The following is a 25,369-nucleotide window of genomic DNA, read 5'->3' on the forward strand; positions in this document are numbered from 1 at the left end:
GAGCAATCTAAACAATTACTAAGTGAAAGAAGCAAACTTGAGAAGGCTCCATACTGCATATTTCCAACTAATTTTCCCTCAGTATCCATGGGGGATTGGTTCCAGGATGCCTGTGAACTTCAAAACCTCTGAATGTTCTATAATGCTGTAGAAAATGACCTACTCTTTCCACACAGCTTATCAATACCTTCCTATATACTTTGAAATATATCTAGATTGTTTATGATATATAATATAAGGTAAAGCCCATGTAAATATTTATTTTGCTACATTGTTTAGGGAGTAAACAAGAAGAAAGTCTATACTTATCCAGTAAAGAATAGTTTGGTTTTAGTTTTGATCTGCTATTGGTTGGACCCACCAAATACAAAGAGAAAATTATGTGCATCTTACAAAAGACAAAACTAAGAATAAATTAAAAAGTTGAGTACTTGCTAGGGATTGTGTTGAAGAAGGATGAATAGATAGAGCACAGAGAATTTTTAAGGTAGTGAAAATACTGTGTGATATTTTAAGGGGGCATATGTCATTATACATTGTATAAATCCAGATAACATAGAGTACCAAGTAAGAACCTAATTTAAACTATGACACTTGAATGATTATGTGTTATACAGGTTCAACTGTCACAAATGTACTGCTGTGATGGGAAGATGTTGATAATAAAGAAGGGTATGCATGTGTGGGGCATGAGACATAGGGGAAATTTCTGTATTTTCCTCTTAATTTTATTATGAATGAAAAATTGCTCTAAAACAAGAAAAAACTCTTTAAAAATTCAGTAAAAATGATCTACTGATATTAGAAAATAATAATGTACCAAAAACATTAGATATTCAAAGTCTGGACAAGATAATTTGGAAAATTGTATGTAATAAAATGTTCTAGGCAATGGGAGCTTTGAAATGGAAGAAAAGAGCATTTATTATTCGAAAAAGTTTTTGAAGAAGAAGTCTTCCATTGCACAATGGGTAGAATACATTTAATGAAATGAATTCCATGTGAAAGAAAGAGCATGTTGGAAATATCACTCTTAAAAATATGTTTGGAACAGCCAGGCACAGTTGTGCATGCCTGTAATCCCAGAGACTTGGGAGGCCGAGACGGGAGCACTGCAAGTTCAAGGCTAGACTTGACAACTTGGTGAGACTCTGTCTCGAAATTTAAAAAAAAAAAAAAAAGGAGTTTGTACATACCTCAGTGGTTTAACACCCATGGGTTCAACCCCTAATACCCATCCCCCCAAAAAATTTGGATATGTGAAAAACAGTTGGGTGTGGAAAATCCCTAGAAATAAAAAAGTTCAAATCAGGAACAATGTCATTTAGCCTTATTCATTATTTATGATATATATATATATATATATATATATATATATATATATATATATATATCTATCTATCATATATAAAATATGATACCCACTTTTTATAAGGTACTGGTCTATGTGGTAGGAATGTAGCAATGAACAATAGCAAAATTATCTTGACTTCAAAAAATTTTGTGTAAGCTTTGCCAGTTGTTTGATACCATGAATTATCCAGTGTGGGGTACACAGGACTTTTTTTCTTAGTTCTACTGCTTTTCTTTTATGCACATACAGGAAGAGACTATGGTATATATACTTTTAAAATAAGTGAATTTGTTCAATATAGTAAAAATTCAACAATATTACCTTTTCATCAGCAGGCACAGAGAAATACAGTAGTGTGGACTGTGTAGACTACTACTTATCTAGGTTATTTAAGTATTATGTAGATTCAGGTAGAAACAAAATAAATGACAACATAACCATTATATTTACTATAAAAGAATAAATTAAAGGTGGCTGACCACCAAAATAATTGCCCTGAATTTACATTGTTGATAGCAACTTATCTTTTTAAAACACAAATACTATAGTCAAATATATTACAGAATAGTGTCCAAGTATGGCAAACTTCCTCAGAACAAAAGAACTAGCTTTACTTGATCTCCTAAGAAGTGAAAAACTAGCAAAATAATTAGAATAATTGCAATAATTATTGAATAAAAATCAAATTTTAATTTAGAGTTTCATCATTACACTATGATTTAAAAGATCTACAACATACACAGAACATTTATATAATTATATACTATTTAGAAGCATTTTAAAACTGAAAACTTCTAAGGAACTATGTCAGTATAGATAATATAAGCTTTATTATGGGAACATATTTAGTGTGCTACCATATTCTAAATCATATAAAATATAAAAGTTTAAGCAGCTTTTTAGAATAAACTTTGAAAAACATGTTAACTTTTTTCCTAAGAAAATTCCTTTATTTAAAATCAGAACTAAGGTTTTGAATAAAAACTGGCTCTCTTGTTCTTGAACCAAGTTATTTTAGGTACCTATCCCTGAATTTAAATTTACAGCATCAACTTAATCAGTTTCATATATACATGCATCTTCAATTGGATTCAGCCATATATTGCATTATACAAAACTAAAGTGTAAGGTCTTAATTGAAATAATTGCATAGCTGAGACAGATATTTACTTATGGTTGATTTAACTTTCATTTTTTACCCTAAAATTATTATAACATCCATATTCTAAATTACCCATCAGTACTAATGAAAAATAAAGTGAAAGTATCATTTTCATGAGAATTTATGACCTTGCATGGTCAGCTCACTCTAAAGAAAAACAGGTTAAATTTTAAATCAGATTTACCTCCTGAGAAGTAATGCAGCAAAGAGAACTCAGTTTACTGCTGGTCTATAGATACACATTCAAATTAACTTCCACTCTTATCTATCTGCGTGTTTCTAGAAATTACACAATCTCTCAGTTTTAGGGCATACCTCTGCAGAATGGGAACACTACCCACACATAACTTAAAGAGTGTGTAGAAGGAGCTAATTAGAAAACACCTACTAAATACACATAACCCAACAAATAAAGGGCTATGTTACATTTGTGTTAGCTATAGGAATTTTTAAGGTTCCATGATTGTAAACTCTAATGCTTAGACTTTTGCGGAAGTAAATGGTTTATATTTTAGTAGCACTATCTATCTCCACTCCAGGAACTTGTCAATATTTTTCAAAAGCCTTCCTAAAAGAATCAAGTCACTGGGGACTGCTGGAGGAATACACAATACAGGTTTTACTGTATTCCTAACTTCTTTGCTACGTTATTATAAACCTATAGGGACTTTCCTCAGATTATAACCCAATTACTACTACCCATAGTCCTTAGCATTTGGTTCATTACATTCTATGGTCACCTCTCTACCCTAACCCATACGATAACAATATTTTCTCTTAATTTGAAATCAGACTCAGAAATAATTCTGATTTTCTACCAAAAATGGTAATGTTTTGTTACCTTTGCAAATCATTCTATTCTTTTCTTTGTGTGTGTTTGTTTGCTTGTGTCTTTCACTTTTGTCTAGATAAGGTGAAAGGCAAGTTTGTGACCAATTTGATTAGGCCTGCTTGTTTTAATTTCCTTCTTTTATGTTTGCTTTATTTTTGTGAACTCATTTTCAATGTATTTTATCTTGTTTTACTGCTTGAATCATTGTAAGCCACTTAAATTCTCTTTGGAATTAGGTAGAATATTAAGTAGAATTAAATTTAGCCTCAGATACATGAGACATAAATGAAAACAACTAAAATACATTCATCAAATTAACAATACAAATAAAATTTTCTTATATAAACATGTGGTTGAATTTATTTCTCACATTATAAAACAGCAGCAGTGTCTGAGGTAAATTGCGAATAAATTGGAGAAAGTTAAAAGAAGAATCATAGACATGATTAAGAAAATAGAGGATAAGCACCTTGAGGAACAGCTCAGTGGTAGACCACTCTCTCAGCATGTGTGAGGCCCTGGGTTCAATTTCCAGCACCTCAAAAAGAGGGAGGGGGGTGATACGATTGAATTTTGCTGAGTGGAGTGGCTACCCTAGTAAAAGATATATTTATTTATGTTACACTGTATCTTGATTGAATTGTAAACTAATGAGATGTTCTATTGGGCAAACTTATGGATTATAAAAACAATATAATGCTGTATTACTCATTTCATTTAAAACATGGAGAAAGAGAGAAAATGAGAGAGAGAGAGAAAGAGAGTTTCAAAAGAATTAAAGGCCCCACTGTGTTTTTTGGAAATCTCTATAAAACAACTGTTATTTTAAATGTTGTAATAAAACAATATACAAGAATGCCCTATTTTCATATTATGATTTCCAATTATTTTCTGTTTGGTGAGAGACAAAGCTCTGCAAACTAACCTGAACTGAATGATGTGATATATAAAGACCATAAACAGATAAATGTTAGTTAAGTTTACCCACTCTATATCTTTCTGCTTCTCTCCATAATTTCCAGATTTTTTATTAAAGACAAGTACAGTAGAGAGCTAGAATAGGTCTTTTTTCATTGTTTTATGATTGAATTTTTCTTACAGAATATTAATAACCACTTCCCCTCAAGTCACAGAAAAAAAATATTTCTGTGTAATTTCTTTTGTCAATTAGTAAGATAATTTCTAAATTCTTTTAAAATATCAATTGCAAATCCACAGTTAAATTGAAAATATCAGAGTCAACATATTTACACCTTTAAGTGTTATTTATGTTATTTATTTTTCTCAATCTATCTCAATCTAGCCTTCAATCTTACTGTTTTCTTAAAATATTCTCTTTACTATTTGTTAATTTTTATATGCTAATAACTATTTTTACAGGGCAAATGTGGATAATGCAAGAATATCTTCATTTTACTTAAAACTAAAAAAATAATGTTTTAATTGGATCTTCTATTAAAATATTATTTATATTCTATAATATAAATATATTCAACATAGTAAAATTCTCCTTATCTTTTACTGAAAATAATAGCAATTGTTCAAACATTTTAATTTTTGTTAGAATTAAAGACAAAAACAGAGGGTTCTTGATATAATTATAGGAAATATTTTGTTCATTTATTTTTTAATTTTTTAACTGTTACTGTGTCCAAAGTTTGAATAAAAAATGAAAAATATAGAGTAGAAATAATAGTAATGCTGACAGAATATACCATCTATGTATGCTAGTGAAGCCTCATCCTTTATTTTAATCTATTACATTTTTATGTTATTTTAAAAGCTTGGGAAACAGCACAAATATGATTTTAATTTTTTCCATTATCATATCTTCAGATAGGAAATATTAGTTGAGAAAATTGATTTATTATTCTTCTATACTTTATTTCTCCCAACATAAACCGGTATGGTTTTAATTATAAGCACTCAAAAATTTGTTAATTAATGGACAACGACTATTTTGGACATCAAAATAAGAAACTATCTGAAACAAATAGGACAACCTACAAGACTCTTTACTAAATAAACATACAAAGGAATCTTTGGAAAACTATTTAATGAGTCATTTGCTTTGGTTACTTCACTTATAGGAAAATATGACAAACTTGGAAAATGCAAGTGACGCAAAATAAAAAAGAATTTGTCTTAATGTATATAAAATGTAATATTTATTAATTATTATTATAACTTTCAGCCATTTTAACAGATGACTAATCTTTAACATAAATAATTTATTTATGTTAAATTAAAAACTTAACTCTCAAAAACAACTACTAGAAGTGAAATGTACAGAACATCCTTCTTGAAGCCTCCTTTCATTGATGCTGTTGGTTCAATACTAAAGGATCATGAACAATTAAGATACTTTCATATGATACTGAATACTAAGTAGACATTAAATCTGTACAATTTTTTACATCTCAAAGATTTAAGCATTAAAGATACTACTGCAGGGCTGGGGATATAGCTCAGTGGTAGAGTACTTGATTAGCATATGTGAGGGCTAGATTTAATTCCCAGTACCACCCTAAAAAAATACTACTGCAATGTGCATGATTATTTATATAAAAACATATTTTTAAAATATAATTGGATAGTGGGCTATCTTTTTGTCTAAAAATAATTAGTGTTTCTTATAATGAATTAAAAGTCTTTCTTCTTGCAAGAAGAGATTACTTTTCCTTCTCTACCAAAATAAAACTAAAAGCTAAATATTTCAGAAAAATAAAAAATCAATTACCTTTGTGCTGAAGAATTACCACCGGTTTAGCTAAAATCAAATTGCATTCATCTTTAAAAAAAAGAATAGAGAATTTTATCTTGTATATTAAAATACAGGATTTCATTATATATTAGAATTTGTGTTCTATTTTTATGATTGGCTTTAACATATTTATAACTATTTCATTCCTATTTCAGAAAATATTATTTTTTCACAAATTGTACTATCAAAATGGCTATATTCCATTATTTGATAAAAATTAGGCCATTTCTAGATCAATAGAATAAAAGGAAGGGAACAGGGGGAATAAAAAGGGGAGAGAAAGATGAAATACTGGAAACTGAATTAGAGCAAATATTTCATGCTTGTATAATTATATCAAAGTGAGCCCTAATATTATGCATAAATAAAAAGAACCAATAAAACATAACAAGCAAATAAATAAAAAGTAAATAGTACAGAAAAAGAGGAAAGGAAAAATAATGGTAGAATTGTTATAAAAAATAAAATATAAGCATTCCAATATATTATGCTTAAAATCCTTCAATAAAAATATGATTGAATACTAGAAAAAGTTAGACCATTTGTAATAATTCTCTACTGATCATTTCTTTCAATTATCTTTGTGATAAGTTAACTTAGAGAAAATTTGCATGTTGCTGGTAACTTACTTAGAAAACACAGCTTATAAGACAAGTTATACAACTAAAGAAACCCTTAAGGTGCTGTGGTTACCATATTGGACATACAAGGACTCTCCATATTAAGCTGAATTTGAAGTCTTCCAAGTGACCTATGAGGTTCTATATAACTTATTTTCTACTTTATTATTTGTATTTTGGTTTGCTAAACATACTCTACCTGAGTTTTTATATCTGCAGTTCCCTCTTTCTTTGTGGTTATTTGAATCTAATTGCATAGTCATATGACTTTCTTCCTTAGTTTATTCAGTTATCTGTTCAGATTTAATCTTATCAAATAGGCTTTCCTTAACTACCCTCCTTAAAGTAGTATAACCTACCTGCCACAATTTTATATTTGCAAGTTATATTTACTTGTGTTTGTTGGAATTGAAGTACCTAACATCATATTATATATTAGCTTATTAATAATGCTATTTTATTCACTGTTTCCTTGCAAGAGAAAATAAACTCCATGTAATCTTTGTTTTCTGGTTTATCTGAGTGCTTACAACTCGTAACTAACTTTTTAATGAGTAAATCACTAGCTTTATGTTATGGATATTAGCACACTTAAAGAGGTCAATTATTATCCATGATTTCTTAGCTAATCATTAGTGGGGTGTAGCTTAAGCATAACTCCTTCTAACTCAAACAGAATTTAACCTTTCTCTTCAAGACCAAGTCTTTATTATACTGATTTAAGAAAATGTAAGTAATGAAATTTATCATTTACTGTTTCATGGATTTGCTTGTCAAAAGACATCTGAATTCTTATCCTAGAAATATGTGTTTTGGCTAGATTTCCAAAGTATGTTTTGTAACTTTAATTCCAGGAACTATAAATTGATTACACAGACACATTTCAGGTGCTCTATAAATATTTCATGGAAATGAGGCTCTTGCACATTAAATCAATAACTACTTCAATAAAGTCCTACTAAAATTGAATTTTCATATTGTATTTAGAAAGTAAGAGAAGCACTGGAGCAACTCTGAGACATAAATTACTGCTTCCAATTTGTATAGTATTTCCAAAATATTTTTTATATAATCTTGGGATTTAAGTTTTAGAACCCAAATCATTATTAATTATTATTAATTTTATTAATTTGGGATTTATAGTGAAGAAGAAGAAGAAATGAAGAAGTCAAGAAATAAAAATACATTTTAGTTTCTTTTCTGTATGCTTATTTTTAAGTATTTGTTGATGTTAAATTGTTCCTACTCTTATCCTCCCAGCTGTTGCCCCTATGCCTTAATCTCAAGAACGTTTAAGTAAGAAAAACACAAAGTTCCAAACAGATAAGTTCTAAGATCAACTTGAGACACTGCATTGTGTAAGGCTATCTATAGGAAGACTAGGATAACATACTTACACTGAAATTTGTTGAATGCATTAATCTAATTAAAAATAGATGTTTCACCAGGCATTGTGGTAATCCCAGTGACTTAAAAGCTGAGGCAAGATGATTGCAAATTCAATGTCAATCTCAGCAATTTAGTGAAATCCTGTCTCAAAATAAGAGATAAAAAAGGCTGAGGAGGGCTGGGATCGTGGCTCAGTGGTAGAGCACTCCCTAGCATGGACCGGACCCGGGTTCGATCCTCAGCACCACATAAAAATAAAAAGGCGGGCTCAGCGACCCGTTGGAAAGGTAGTTAGGTATCCCCATTGGGAGTGGGGGCTGTGTAGAACTGCGACCCACCGGCCTAGAGGTCTGCCAGCACGGTAGACTTGTCACACCAATTGGAGTGGGGGCCCAGCTGAGCCGCCACCCACATCCAGATCAGGACCAACGATCTCAGGGCGTGGTAGTTATGTTACCACAATTGGAGTGGGGGCAGAGCAAAGCCACCACCCGTGCCCGCAGCGGGGGCAGACCTGCGACCGATCAGCGGGGTAGACAGACCACCATAATTAGAGGAGGAGCACAGCCAATACCCGCCCTGCAAGGGAGACTTCCCAACTATACAAGAGCAACATAAATAAATAGGGGGTAAATGTCAAAAACACAACAGTGGCACCAAGCAAAAAGAAACGCCAGCAGTATGAAAAGACAAGGAAAGAAAGGACCACAAGCAATGCAGGTCAACTCAACTTTAGAAGAGGTAATAGCTGCAACAGATGGAATGTCAGATAAAGACATCAGGATTTATATGCTTCAGATGATCTGGAGTCTCAAGGAAGACATGAGACAGCAAAATCAGACAATGAAAGATCACATTGACAAACAAATCCAGGAAGTAAAAGATCAATTTCACAGGGAGATAGAGGTAATAAAAAACAAACAAATAGAAATTCTAGAAATGCAGGAAACTATAAACCAACTTAAAAACTCAATTGAGAATACTACCAGCAGAGTAGATCACTTAGAAGAGAGAACATCAGACAATGAAGACAAAGTATTTCAACTGGAAAAGAACATAGACAGCGCAGCAAGTCTGCTAAGAAACCATGAGCAGAACATCCAAGAATTATGGGATAATATCAAAAGACCAAATTTAAGAGTCATTGGGATACAGGAAGGCACAGAGCTCCAAACCAAAGGAATAAAAAGTCTATTCAGTGAAATAATACGAGAAAACTTCCCAGACTTGAAGAATGAGACAGAATCCCAAATCCTAGAAGCCTACAGGACGCCGAATGTGTAAAATCATAAGAGATCCACACCTAGACACATTATAATGAAAATGTCCAACATACAGAATAAGGAGAGAATTTTAAAAGCTACAAGGGAAAGGAAGCAGATTACATTTAGGGGTAAACCAATCAGGATAACAGCTGATCTCTCAACACAGACTCTGAAAGCTAGAAGATCCTGGAATAACATATTTCAAACACTGAAAGAAAATGGGTTCCAACCAAGAATCGTGTATCCGGCGAAATTAAGCTTCAGATTAGAAGATGAAATTAAAACCTTCCACGATAAACAAAAGTTAAAAGAATTCGCAGCTAGAAAACCATCTCTTCAAAAAATCCTTGGCAAAACATTACAGGAAGAGGAAATGGAAAATAACATTGAAAACCAACAATGGGAGATAGGACAGTAAAGGGGGGAAAGTAGTCAAAGAGGATAACAAATCAGAGTTAGTAACATCAATAAACAAATATGGATAGAAGAACAAACCATATCTCAATAATAACCCTAAATGTTAATGGCTTAAACTCACCAATTAAGAGACACAGGCTAGTAGAATGGATCACAAAACAAGACCCAACAATATGCTGTCTACAGGAGACGCATCTGATAGGAAAAGATATTCATAGACTGAAGGTGAAAGGCTGGGAAAAATCATACCACTCATATGGACTGCGGAAACAAGCAGGAGTGTCCATACTCATATCTAATAAAATAGATTTCAAGCCAAAGTTAATCAAAAGGGACAAAGAAGGACACTTCATACTCCTCAAGGGAACCATACACCAACAAGACATAACAATCATAAATATATATGCCCCAAATAATGGTGCAGCTGTGTTCATCAAGCAAACTCTTCTCAAGTTCAAGAGTCTAATAGACCACCATACAATAATCATGGGAGACTTCAACACACCTCTCTCACCACTGGACAGATCTTCCAAACAAAAGTTAAATAAGGAAACTATAGATCTCAATAACACAATTAACAACCTAGACTTAATTGACATATATAGACTATACAACCCAACATCAAGTAGTTACACTTTTTTATCAGCAGCACATGGAACCTTCTCAAAAATAGACCATATATTATGTCACAGGGCAACTCTTAGACAATATAAAGGGGTAGAGATAATACCATGCATCTTATCTGATCATAATGGAATGAAACTGAAAATCAATGATAAAAGAAGGAAGGAAAAATCAAGCATCACTTGGAGAATGAACAATAGGTTGCTGAGTGATCAATGGGTTTTAGAAGACATTAAGGAGGAAATTAAAAACTTCCTGGAGTTAAATGAAAACACAGACACAACATATCGGAATCTATGGGACACATTGAAAGCAGTTCTAAGAGGAAAATTCATTGCTTGGAGTTCATTCCTCAAAAAAAGAAAAAACCAACAAATAAATGATCTCATACTTCATCTCAAAATCCTAGAAAAAGAAGAGCAAAACAACAGCAAAAGAAGTAGAAGGCAAGAAATAATTAAAATCAGAGCTGAAATTAATGAAATTGAAACAAAAGAAACAATTGAAAAAATTGACAAAACTAAAAGCTGGTTCTTTGAAAAAATAAATAAAATTGACAGACCCTTAGCCATGCTAACGAAGAGAAGAAGAGAGAGAACCCAAATTACTAGCATACGGGATGAAAAAGGCAATATCACAACAGACACTTCAGAAATACAGAAGATAATCAGAAATTATTTTGAATCCTTATACTCCAATAAAATAGAAGATAGTGAAGGCATAGATAAATTCCTTAAGTCTTATGATCTGCCCAGATTGAGTCAGGAGGATATTGACAACCTAAACAGACCAATAACAATAGAGGAAATAGAAGAAACCATCAAAAGACTACCAACTAAGAAAAGCCCAGGACCGGATGGGTATACAGCAGAGTTTTACAAAACCTTTAAAGAGGAACTAACACCAATACTTTTCAAGCTATTTCAGGAAATAGAAAAAGAGGGAGAACTTCCAAATTCATTCTACGAGGCCAACATCACCCTGATTCCGAAACCAGACAAAGACACTTCAAAGAAAGAAAACTACAGACCAATTTCTCTAATGAACCTTGACGCAAAAATCCTCAATAAAATTCTGGCGAATCGGATTCAAATACATATCAAAAAAATTATACACCATGATCAAGTATGATTCATCCCTGGGATGCAAGGCTGGTTCAATATACGGAAATCAATAAATGTTATTCACCACATCAATAGACTTAAAAATAAAAACCATATGATCATCTCGATAGATGCAGAAAAAGCATTCGACAAAGTACAGCATCCCTTTATGTTCAAAACTCTAGAAAAATTAGGGATAACAGGATCATACCTCAACATTGTAAAAGCAATCTATGATAAGCCACAGGCCAGCATCATTCTGAATGGAGAAAAATTGAAGGCATTCCCTCTAAGATCTGGTACAAGACAGGGATGCCCTCTCTCACCACTTCTGTTCAACATAGTCCTCGAAACACTGGCCAGAGCAATTAGACAGACGAAAGAAATTAAAGGCATAAAAATAGGAAAAGAAGAACTTAAATTATCACTATTTGCAGATGATATGATTCTATACCTAGCAGATCCAAAAGGGTCTACAAAGAAGCTATTAGAGCTAATAAATGAATTCAGCAAAGTGGCCGGATATAAGATCAACACGCATAAATCAAAGGCATTCCTGTATATCAGCGACAAATCCTCTGAAACGGAAATGAGGAAAACTACTCCGTTCACAATATCCCCCCCAAAAATAAAATACTTGGGAATCAACCTAACAAAAGAGGTGAAAGATTTATACAATGAAAATTACAGAACACTAAAGAAAGATATAGAAGAAGACCTTAGAAGATGGAAAAATATACCCTGCTCATGGATAGGCAGAACTAACATCATCAAAATGGCGATATTACCAAAAGTTCTCTATAAGTTCAATGCAATGCCAATCAAAATCCCAACAGCATTTCTTGTAGAAATAGATAAAAGAATCATGAAATTCATATGGAATAATAAAAGACCCAGAATAGCAAAAACAATGCTAAGCAGGAAGTGTGAATCAGGCGGTATAGCGATACCAGACTTCAAACTATACTACAGAGCAATAGTTACAAAAACAGCATGGTTCTGGTACCAAAACAGGCGGGTGGACCAATGGTACAGAATAGAGGACACAGTAACCAATCCACAAAACTACAACTATCTTATATTTGATAAAGGGGCTAAAAGCATGCAATGGAGGAAGGATAGCATCTTCAACAAATGGTGCTGGGAAAACTGGAAATCCATTTGCATCAAAAAGAAGCTGAATCCCTATCTCTCGCCATGCACAAAAGTTAACTCAAAATGGATCAAGGAGCTTGATATTAAATCAGAGACACGGCATCTGATAGAAAAAAAAGTTGGTTATGATCTACATACTGTGGGATCGGGCCCCAAATTCCTCAATAGGACACCCACAGCGCAAGAGTTAACAACTAGAATCAACAAATGGGACTTACTCAAACTAAAAAGTTTCTTCTCAGCAAAAGAAACAATAAGAGAGATAAACAGGGAGCCTACATCCTGGGAACAAATCTTTACTCCACACACTTCAGATAGAGCCCTAATAACCAGAATATACAAAGAACTCAGAAAATTAGACAATAAGATTACAAATAACCCAATCAATAAATGGGCCAAGGACCTGAACAGACACTTCTCAGAGGAGGACATGCAATCAATCAATAAGTACATGAAAAAATGCTCACCATCTCTAGCAGTCAGAGAAATGCAAATCAAAACTACCCTAAGATACCATCTCACTCCAGTAAGACTGGCAGCCATTAGGAAGTCAAACAACAATAAGTGCTGGAGAGGATGTGGGGGGAAAAGGGCACTCTTGTTCATTGCTGGTGGGACTGCAAAATGGTGCAGCCAATTTGGAAAGCAGTATGGAGATTTCTTGGAAAGCTGGGAATGGAACCACCATTTGATCCAGCTATTCCCCTTCTCGGTCTATTCCCTAAAGACCTAATAAGAGCATGCTACAGGGACACTGCTACATCGATGTTCATAGCAGCACAATTCACGATAGCAAGATTGTGGAATCAGCCTAGATGCCCTTCAATAGATGAATGGATAAAAAAAATGTGGCATTTATACACAATGGAGTATTACTCTGCATTAAAAAATGACAAAATCATAGAATTTGGAGGGAAATGGATGGCATTAGAGCAGATTATGCTAAGTGAAGCTAGTCAATCTTTAAAAAACAAATACCAAATGACCCCTTTGATATAAGGGGAGTAAACAAGGACAGGGTAGGGACGAAGAGCTTGAGAAGAAGATGTACATTAAACAGGGATGAGAGGTGGGAGGGAAAGGGAGTGAGAAGGGAAATCGCATGGAAATGGAAGGCGATCCTCAGGATTATACATAAGGACATATAAGAGGAAAGGAGGGGTAAGACAAGATAATACAAATCGAAGAAATGATTTACAGTAGAAGGGGTAGAGAGAGAAAAGGGGAGGGGAGGGGAGGGGAGGGGGGATAGTAGAGAATAGGACAGACAGCAGAATACATCAGACACTAGAAAGGCAATTTGTCAATCAATGGAAGGGTAACTGATGTGATTCAGCAATCTGTATACGGGGTATAATTGGGAGTTCATAACCCACTTGAATCAAATTGTGAAATATGATGTATTAAGAACTATGTAATGTTTTGAACGACCAACAATAAAAAAAAATAAAATATTTAAAATAAAATAGAAAAAAAAATAAAATAAAAAGGCATTGTGTTGTGTCCATCTACACCAAAAAATAAATATCAAAAAAACAAATATATTTTAAAAAGGCTGAGGATATAGCTCAGTGGTAAAGAATTCCTGGGTTCAAGCCCCAGTACAAAAACAATAACTAAAAAAAAAAAAAAGATGTTTTATTACCAATGGGATTTGACCAGTTGTTTAAGCATGACATAACAAAAATGATTTTAAAATTTATTGAAACAATTTAAGCCCATTTGGGGAAATGTGGAACTAATCATTATCACCATTATAGCAGCCAAGATTTACTCTAAGCATTCTAGTTTCCAGGTGCTATGCTGTTAGCTATCAAACTATAGTAGTCTTGTTTGCAAAAACTTTTTCATCACAAAGTGGATATAAGGTTATTAAGTTTTCCTTTCATCAAGTTTCCTGATTCATCATAATTTTAGACTTTCCAAGGAAACTTTGGATTATGTTTTGGCCTTAAATATGGGTCTACCTAAAGGAAAAAAAAATAAAAGTGATAATCTCATGGAATTCAAAATGTCCACTTCATTTATAACAGGAATGTCTCATGGGAAATACAGAAAGTGGCTTTGATGATGAAATGACTTGTCATCTATGAATGTCCACAGGGAATGAACATGTTAATTAGTCTGGTCACTGGAACAATAAATTTTTATATTTAATTAAACTAATTGGCACTCTGTGGTCTACATGGTTTATGTTTATATTTTATTACTCTTTAGTACTGATAGGATGAACATGTAGGGATTCACACTGCTTAATCAGGTCTAAAAGTTATACTGTTTTCATCAACTAAGGTAACTTTCAAAAAAGTGGTCAATATATTCTTTCTTGAGAAAAATCTAAAATCTGGGGCTAGGGTTGTGGCTCAGCGATACAATGCTTACCTAGTACATGCAGGGCACTGGGTTTGATCCTCAGCACCACATTAAATAAATAAATAAATAAATAAATAAAGGTATTGTGTCCAACTACAACTAAAAAACAATAACAAAAATATTTTTTAAATCTACAAAGAGGAATCAGGAATGGAAAGGACCATCCCTTTAACAATCGGTGATAGAAAAACTGAGTATCTACATATAAAAGAATATACCATATATAAAAACTAACTTTAAATAGATCAAAGACCTACAAGTAAGACCTAAAGCTATAAAACCCCAGTAAAGAATATATAAGTATAGTTACATACTATTACATTTGGTAATGATTTGTTGAATGGGATACCAATACCATAGTCCACAAAAGCAACAACAGACAAATGGGATGACATCAAATTTAAAATCTTGTGTTTATTATAGGACCCAACCAACAGAGCAAAAAGGTAACCTATAGAACCACACAAAAAGCTGCAAATCCGATGTCTGGTGAGAAGTTTATATCAGAATATATGAAGAATTTCCTTCCCCAGCTTAACTACAAAAAATTCGAATAACTCCTGTGAAAATAGTCAAACAACTCAGACATTGCTTCAAAGATTACATACAAACAGCTAATTGCATATAAAACTAAGCTCAATTTTATTACTCACCAGAAAAATTCAAATGCAAACACAACAATGTATGACCTTGAACCCTTTACAATGGTTACTATCAACAAAATTAAGAGAAAAAGAGATATCTTTGATAGGAATGCGAAGTAGTACAAAGCTTTGTGTACTTTTGGTGTAAAAAAATGATACAAATATTATAGAAAAGTATTATGTTCTTTAAAAATATTAATGAAGTAGAACTCCGATATATTCCAAAAATTTCACCTGTGAGCATATATACAGAAACATGAAATCAAGGTCTATACAAGATATTTGTACACCTATGTTCATAGAAGCAGTATTCAAAATACCCATGAAGTAGAAGGAACCCAAATGTTTTTCAAGGGATGAATGGATAAACAAAATATAGTAGGCACATACAATAGAATAAAATTTAGCCTTAAAATAGGACTAGAACTGGTGACATAATACACCATGGATGAATACTGATGCTATTACATTAAGTGAAATAAGCCAATTACAAAAGGAGAGATTGTATTATTCTATTTACATGATATATTTAAAGTCATGAAATTTATATATTCAGAAAGTAAAATGGTGGGATAACGGGAGAGGGAGATATGTTACTTAATGTATATAGAATTTCAGTTCCACAAGATAAAAACATCCTGGAAATATGTTTAAGAGCAATGTATAAAAATTTAACAATAAAAAGTTATAAATTTAAAAATCGCTAAAATGATAAAATTTATTATGTGAAATTTTAGCACAATGAGAAAAGGAATGAAGCAAATATGTGTCTTTTTGTTTAACATACTGGAAAAGGATATTTAATACTTTCAAGATTATTAAAAGAGAGCTGTGGGTGTACCTCAGTGCAGAGTACTTGCTTAGTGTGTGCAAAGTCCTGGGTTTCATCACCAGTATTAAAAAAAATTATCAAAAGATAGATGTCTTTATTCCAGTTTTCAAGATAAGAAAGTATAGCCAGAAGTATTAACTATCTTGCCCATTTACAATAGAATCTCATATGTACTTTTGAATTCATAAACTGTTATTCATTATAGAGTTAAGTTCTTTTTTAAAAATGTTCAAAAACATGATATCATTCTATGTAAAGTTGAACTGTCCTTTATATAAAATCCTCTTTATGTAAAAAATTTAACATTCATTGTATATTCATAATATTCATTGTAAAGGTATATAATTTAGTTCTCAACAATCTTATAGGCTTTATTAGTTCTTATTGACCAAAGGTGAAACTTAGGTCTGAAACAATCAGTTGTTATAGTCTGTGTTACAAACCAGTCATATGAAGTTCAAGCTCCTTTTGCAATCATACATTTATCTGAAGTTGTAAAACAATTTTTTCTTCTTCATATGATCACATCCACCATATCCAATAAGGTCATCATGTCTTCCAAATCTCTACAAAACTGTACTTTTGTTTTGGATTTTCTATTTCAGTTTAATTAAATATAAAGAAAAGGCATCATGATTTTTTGTGCACAAGACACTCATTGAACAGAAGTATCAAGTTCCTAATATATAACTACAGTTAGAGCAATAAAAATAAATTTCCTATCTACATAAAGATTATATTCTAGTGGGAAAATGACATATTTGCCAAAATATTAGATAATGCTTTGAAGAGAAATAAAACAGAATAAAGGGTTAGAGTTTAAAAAGGGTACCATATGAAAGCGCAGAACACACACACACACAAATACAAGATATGATAACAAATAAATACAAGATATGATAATTACAAAATATGTTAGGATAGTTTAGAATGAAATAGTGAAGACATTTTAATACTGTGTGATAGTATAAAATTAGAGAATAGCAGCCTAATAAATAAAGGCAACTATAACTGAGTCAACAACATATTTGACCATGTAATATCCAATGTTAACAAAGAATAAGAACCTGCTACATGTTTTATATAACTAAGAAGACATATTATTCAAAATTAGTTTTAATATGGTTTTATAGAATAATCTCTAGAAACTGAGACATACTATTTTAAAACTAACATTTTCTGGACTAGCTGGATTGCTAACATAATACATTTTATTTTTTATATAATCTAGGACTGCAAATGAAGCATACATTAAACTATGGATGTAATTGCCAAAATATTAGCAATTTGCAGTCTTTTGAAGTTTTGTTGCTGTATCAATAAAAGCATTCAGAATAATAAAATCTTCTCAAACCTTTTATTGATCCTTGAAGGTAGTATCAAAATATTTACATATTTCCAATGAAGCTATATAGAGAAAATAGGAATCTAACTTATCATGAAGAAACTCTTTTAAAAGATAGCTTTAATCTGAATATCATAATGATTAAAATGACTTAATAAAATTAAAATTAGTCATATGAAAATAAATATATAAGTAAACAAAATCCATTACTCTGTAAGATCTTCAATCTTTTTTTCCACTAAAGTAGGTGGCACATTGGAAACAATGACTTGCATATCCAGCTGATTGACCACAGAGACCTGAAAAACAGAAGAAAAATAACTCATTTATTTTTACTCAAAAATTCAACACAATCTATAGAGAGAATAATTTTATATTGCCATCTACTTTTTATATAAGCTCCAACTTCTTGCAAACAATTAAAAACATTTCTAACCATTTTTTAGTCTAATACATCAGGTCTGAAGACTGTATACTAAGCCAGGGATCTGTTGGCTTATCACCTATGCACAACAGTTAACATGGGCAGTGTGACCTCTGTACCTCTAACTCATTATATAACTATCTGGACCCAGATACCTAAGTTTTACTTAAACAGATCAGTCCTGATTCTTTATTTACAAAAATCACGTAACTTCATTCGAAAAATTGATTTTCACAGTTTTTAATGTAACTTTTTCTTTTCTTATTGGTCCTGGATAAAAAGAACAAAGTTATGTAGAAACCTTTTCAAATTACTTTTGAGTATTAGCAGAAAAACACATGAAAAATCTCTAGATGTACATATATAAAACTTATGAAATTCTTTCTTTCCTTCTCTCTCTCTCTCTCTCTCTCTCTCTCTCTCTCTCTCTTAATATTAAACCATGAAAAGTCAGAAAAAAATCTAGTGAAAAAGAAATATCCTGGAAAAATAACAATCATAAGACATTATTTAAACAAGAAATATCTTCACCAGAACCTCCTGAACCTCCTGAACCTCCCATCATATCCTATAACTGCCCTCTCACCTGGACTCAGAAGTTCTGAACTAGTGGCCTCAGGAATGAAGAGCTATCCCAGTGTATTTGAGCGGAAGTACTTCCAACTACTTAGTGGGAGGAAGTTCAGGAGTGATAACATGGTAGTTATTGACAGGCAAAGCAATGAAGAGCATAAGCAGTATATTGAAGGGATGACAGGGATAATCATTCTTTATTTCCTTTAATAGAGGTTAACATCACTATCCGTCCTGTTGGATGTGTCTCTATAGATCTGTCCCTATATCCAAGAAACATGTTTTTCCCTATCAGCATTTGGGCCCTGCATAAAATGCATGCAAGGCATATTTGGTAAATGCATATTTGATAATATGTAATAAGCACTGGTTAACTGTTCACTCAGCTATTTCTGTTTTCCTAGTGGTATCATTGTAAAAATAGATTTCCCAGACTCCCAGATTGGTTATTACAGACATGATCAAGTTCTTGCTAATGTAAAGACAGGAAGGGAAAGAATTAATCATATTAGACTTCTTTTATCTGTGAAATCCACCCCCAATCTACATCAGGATGAAGAAGCCATAAAGAAGGGGAGAAATACAAAAGTCTCTGAACTTTTTTGAATAACTCTAAAGGACACTAGTCAAACATGTATACTCTCTTGTTATGTCATGTGAGAGAAAAAGAAAATTTGTTTTGTTAAAGTACTAAAATTTTGGACTTTTTATTATATATTTACCCCATCAGCTCAAATATCTAAGTTCTATTACCACAGTTATTGGTAGAATCTTAATAATTTTAGAGCAATAAAAATTAGACTGTTAGTTTTATGTGGGTGCAAAGAAGCTATAGACTTTCTGTGCTTGTGTTATGCTATTGAGCAGCAGATTTATAAATAAATATTTAGAATTCAATCAATTTATATAGTAGGGAAGCAAAATTTGGCATTGCAGATATAAGTAACTATCATTGGCCTTTTAAGGACTGTCAATGTTTTTGCTGCATTCCGGAGAAATAACTTATTCAAAAAGATTTTAAATTTATTAGTGAGCTTTGGAACTAAAGTCTGATTGAATAAATGTAAAAAGTAAGTAATATTTTAGGTCCTCAGAAATATGTACAGATTTTTATAATTCTTCAAAAATATTCTTAGATCTTGACAAATTCTGAGATGATTTGTATTCTTAGGATATAAGAGGAATATAATGAATGTGGTGGCACACTCCTATAATCCCAGAGATTCAGGGAGCCTGAGGCAAGAGGATCACAAGTTCAAGACCAACCTCAAAAACTTAGACTCTATCTGAAAAAAAAATAAATAAAGAGCACTTGGGGCCTTAGTGGTTAAGCACCCCTGGCTTCTATCACCAGAACCAAAAAAAGAAAAGAAAGAAAGAAATGAAAAAGTATATATGTCTATTTCTGTTAAATTAATAAAAGTCAGGCTACATTTAACTACAAATATATTGTCTTAGATTACCTCTAAAATTGTTCCTTTCCCATAATAACAATATGAAGATATTTCAGAAATTCAAAAGGTTTAATTACACCATAATTTTATATTTTTATGCTTTTTTTGTGTGGTGCTGGGGATTTAGCCTAGGACCTTGTTCATACTAAGCATGTGCTCCACCTCTGAACTATTAAAAAACCCTATACCATAATTGTAAAAATAGCCTACAAATTTCCTTAATTCAACTCTATAGGTTGGTTATAAGTGAAACTTTTCAAAATATAGATTTATATCATTGTAGGTATTGCTTTTGTAATAGGTTAAAATGACTAGGCACAATAAAAAAGAAAATTTATATTTTTGAATCACAGAGTTCTAAAACAGAGGTTTCTAATTTACATATTTTATTTCTAAGCCCTATTATTTCTTCCTCATGAACATACTATCTTTTTATTTCCCTTTCTTGATCCCATAAAAATTAGAGATTGCCATCTAATACAAATACAACACAACTCATAAACAACTGATATATATAGTACTTTCATTTTTATGGTATCCACATTGACAGATAAAAATTGGCAAAATTATTTCAATAATGCTTTTAACCCAATATTTTAAACTTTAATGTTATCCGAATATATATTCAATATAAAACATCTTATTAAGGAAATATTTTACATTTTTTTCATCTTAAGTCTTTGCAATCCAGTGTGCATTAGATACTTAAAGCACATCCGATGGTGACCAGGTGAATTTCCAGTGATCAGTAGCTACATTTGACTGAAAGCTAGTGTGTTGGACAATCCATTTACAGATACATGCATCACTTCCTGCTTGAACTGGTCATTGTTCCTTTTAAATGAACTCTGCTATACACTCACTTTTCATGAAATGAAAGTAATGGTTTTAAAGCCTTTTCAGATCATCATGTATTTTCTTCTTTGATATTACATTAAAACTCAAGTGATAATTTCTGCAAGGTTAGGTTTGATGTAAAATCTAAAACCACATTTAGAAACATTTTTAGTAACACTGAAGATTCATTTATCTTTATTGCAATTTGAATTTATCTTTTACCCATGAATGAGTTTTCAATGTCTTTTTCAATCATGTGGAAAATTTTAGTTCAGATTTTTGTCAGAGTTTTCAAATGGGACACACTTTGTTATATAATATCAAGAAAAGAAATATTATTTACTATGATCATTGATCTCATAAGTTAATCTTTAAGTAAAGAGAAGCTGTCATTTCTTAGTGGCAGATATAAGCTTTCCAATATCCAATTTGTGCTGAAAATCTTCAATGTTTTCATTAGCAGGAAATACTATCATTTGTTTTCTCAAAATGATGTGATTACAGCACTTACCTTTGTGTAAATATCTACCAAATAGGTTTAAATAGACATATTTTGTCTTTAAGTTAAGGAATTCATGGGAATAAAGCATAGGGAATTAAAAAAAAACTATGAAAGGAAGCAAAGTGTTTTGAATCAGTAAGTCGATTTAGTGGTAGAGTGCTAGTTTTAGCTTTATGAAATAGAATCCTACTCCATTAAATAACAATGAGGATGCAGATAATATACTGGACTATTGGGAACAGATTTTCTAGAATATTGAGAGTGAACACTTCAAGAAATACAGAGTGAATGCTGGAAAATAAAAGTTCATTTAAAATGAAACTAATCATACTACTGTGTTTCTTTTTGGCAGATAAAATCAGCATGGGAAGAGGTATGGAGAAAGTAGAGAGTTGGAATTAACTAGAGTCACAACTTTGCTAAATGCATATATCAGTAAAGGTGGTGTGATTGGCTTTCAACTTCACTGGATTAACAGATGTTTAGATAATTGGTAAAGTGTTACTTCTAAGAGCTTCTGTGAGGATGTTTCTGGAGAAGACTGGAGTGTGGGGTAGTGAACTGAGTGGGTGAGCTGTGCTTTCACTGAAGACTGCACCACACAGTTGGTGGTTGCTCCATAGGTAACAATGTAACCAAGAAAGAAAACATCCTCTCTTTCCTTTTGGCTTTTCCTTTCTAAGTGGTCATATTTTGTCTTCTCCTTGGATATACACTCCAGGGCCTCTGACTTCTGGGAGCTCTAAGCCATCAGTCTTAAATTGCTAGCTACGTCATCAGGCTTCCCAGTTGTCAGGCTTCTGGCTTCTTAGACTGAACCATTCTACCAAGATTCCCTGGTTCTTCAGTTTTCAGATGGATGTTTTGCAATTTTTCAGCCTTATAACTGAACCAGTCTAGTAAATCCACCAATTCTGTTTTTCTGGAGAACCATAAATAATATAGGGAAAAAAGGAAGCTAAATTTTTATAATAACATGTTTATTATAATTGAAAATATGCCATAAAGCTGATAAGCAAGAAAGGAGAACATTAGGAGGTCTCAATAAAAACATGATGGACAGAAAATATATTGTCAGCTAACTGAAATGAAGGTCCTAGTGGTGACAAAGAGTGATAAATTTAGTTAGACACATTCAGCATTATAGTCAAAGAGTAAGAGGTTTGAAATGGAAATAATGGAGGTACTGGCAAAGATAATGGCTCTGAATGGTTGAAATGGGGGAGGGGAGTCATGGGAAAGAAGGCATTCAAGGAATGTGAATTTTGATCACTGAAAAAATCATCATTGCATATAATGAATGATGTTAAAAAATTAAGTCCAGAGAGTTAGCGGAGATAGTGAACAGTAATTCAGGAGCTAAAGTTATATATATGATGGATTATCCATCATATATATGAGAGGTCACAGGGAGTAGTGAGTGACAGATGATGAGAATGAAGACTGGACTCTTAGGAGGAAGGTAGGGTTTAGAAGTGATGAGATTGTACACAGAAGATCCTACTCTACCAGTGGGCAATATGAAGACTGTGACAGACAAAAATGAAAAAGAATCAAACAAAAGCCACCACTAATAAAGCAGCAGTAAAAATGGTGCCATCTCAGGGGAGAACTAGATTCGTACTAAACAAGAAGCCTTCTTCTAAGTTTAATAACCTTCTTTTATCCCAATCTTACTAAAACTTTCCAGTGGCTGCCCACTGTATTTAGGGAAAAGTACCAACATTTTTCATGTGGCTTAAGTCTTTTCTGTGGACCACTTATTTTCATCTCTAGCCTTATTAATTATTCCTGTTCCTTCTCACATTCTTCTCTGCTGAGTAAATAAATTTCTGTGACTTTTCCAAACATGTCATCTTTTCTTTCCCCTTGGTTTTGGCACATATTGTGTCTTGTGCATAGAAGTCATTCCTTTTATATCTTACTTTTTTGAACTATAGGATTATGTAATTTTGCTGAGATGGCTTTCCTGATGCTCTTAGTTTGTGTCAGAATATAATAATATATGATATGCATTATATATATATATATATATATATATATATATATATAATGATTTATTTGAATTTTTCCTTGTAAATATATTTTAGCATATGCTAAAATTTTCATATATTATTTATAAAGTATAAATTTTTAAAAAACATAAATTTCACATTATTTATATATAAATCACATATATACTCTATTTATTTATATATTTTTTTGTATTTATCATATTTTGACTATACTTTGTGTAGTGATCTTATTATTTAGTCTTTAAGGTACCCATTGTGCATAACTGAAAAAACAGAATAAGAAATGGCATTCTTTTATAACATTTATAGATCTTAATTTGATCAAAATTCTATATCAACCTTAGTCTAAACTTCTTGGTTGAGATTGTCCTTTCTTCATCCAGTTATAGTTTTACAGTTACAAAGGAGAGTGTAGCTGGGGGACAATTGGGGCCTTCATACCCACCAGAATCATGGCAATTGGTCCTCACCATTATCTAAGAAGACAAACCTGATCATTTATGACTGCATGCATATGATGGTTAAGTTTGTCCAGATAGCTTAATGAAGAGAACTGTGAGAAATTGAGATTTATTATGACAAGAAGAATAATATACAAACTATGCCTTACTCCATCTTTATGTGACAAATATATTCAAGAATAATTCTAATTTTTATTAGATTTATCATAGAAAAGTCCAAATAACCCACACTTCCAACTCAGTAGCAATTGCACAGGATATGTAAATTAGTTTTAAATATATTCAATAAAAACTAGTATAAAACTATTTTTGGAAATGATCTACCACTGAAGTTGTACACAGATCAAAAGAAAGTCAGAAGAACAATATTACTGATTACAAATTGCTACAAAACATTTTTTGTTGTTTTCTAAATTACAAAAGGCTAGTTGTTAAAAATGTGGATGAAAATTAATGATATTTATGTTTTAGAAACCTGTTTTAAATTATTCCTAAAAATATTCTGAGCTGAAAATACAATCCCCTGATTACTATCGCATGCAATTTCTTTCTTTATTTCTTTTTTGGTGTCAGGGATTGAACCCAGGAGCACTTAATCACTGAGCCACCTTTCCCAATCATTTTTATATCTTATTTTGAGATAAGGTCCACATTGCTTAGGGCCTTGCTAAGTTTCTGAGATCATCCTGGCTCACCCTCCTAAGTTCATGGGATTAAAGGAATGCACCACTTGCCCAGCTGTGTGTAATTTATATATCTGAAGTTTTCTCTACTTACAAGTACATCAGCTTTTCCACTCAATCCCTTCCCATAGTTGTCAGTTGCAATAACTTGAAATTTGAAGTAAGATCTTCTCATATTATGGAAGAGCATAGCAGTCTTGATGAGTCCTGTGTATGTTTCCACCACAAACCCTTCTTTTCCCTCTTTAATTGGTGGTATTATGAGTCTGTATGCCATAGCACTGTAATTACCAGTATCTTTATCAGTAGCCTAGGAGAGAGGAAAAAAATAAGATTATAAATTGACAAGAAAAACTAATCTTTACTGAAGGGACTATTTATGTTTTTAAGGTTGTTGTAATAATACAATAAAGTTGTCCAAAAATTCTTTTTTTTCTGAATATCATGATGTGTATTTATGTACTTTGCATCCATGGTGTTGAATGGTTATTATGAGAATGATTACTGAAATGTGAATACAAAGTACATAGACAATGGAGGA

At 32.1% G+C, this 25,369-nt stretch overlaps 1 protein-coding gene across 17 annotated transcripts in view; it reads right to left on the reverse strand.

The window, feature by feature from the left end:
- Pcdh15 (protocadherin related 15) overlaps positions 1 to 25,369 on the reverse strand; it is a 716,528-nt gene that overhangs the window by 37,960 nt on the left and 653,199 nt on the right. For all 17 annotated transcript variants that reach the window (XM_077799359.1, XM_077799358.1, XM_077799357.1 and 14 more), the window contains 2 exons: positions 24,923 to 25,138; positions 18,090 to 18,178 (listed from right to left, as the gene is read on the reverse strand). In XM_077799359.1, the coding sequence (XP_077655485.1) occupies positions 18,090 to 18,178; positions 24,923 to 25,138 (305 nt within the window). The remainder of the gene's footprint in view (positions 1 to 18,089; positions 18,179 to 24,922; positions 25,139 to 25,369) is intronic.

This window comes from Urocitellus parryii, chromosome 5 (genome assembly GCF_045843805.1).
Source record: "Urocitellus parryii isolate mUroPar1 chromosome 5, mUroPar1.hap1, whole genome shotgun sequence".
Lineage (NCBI taxonomy): Eukaryota > Metazoa > Chordata > Mammalia > Rodentia > Sciuridae > Urocitellus > Urocitellus parryii.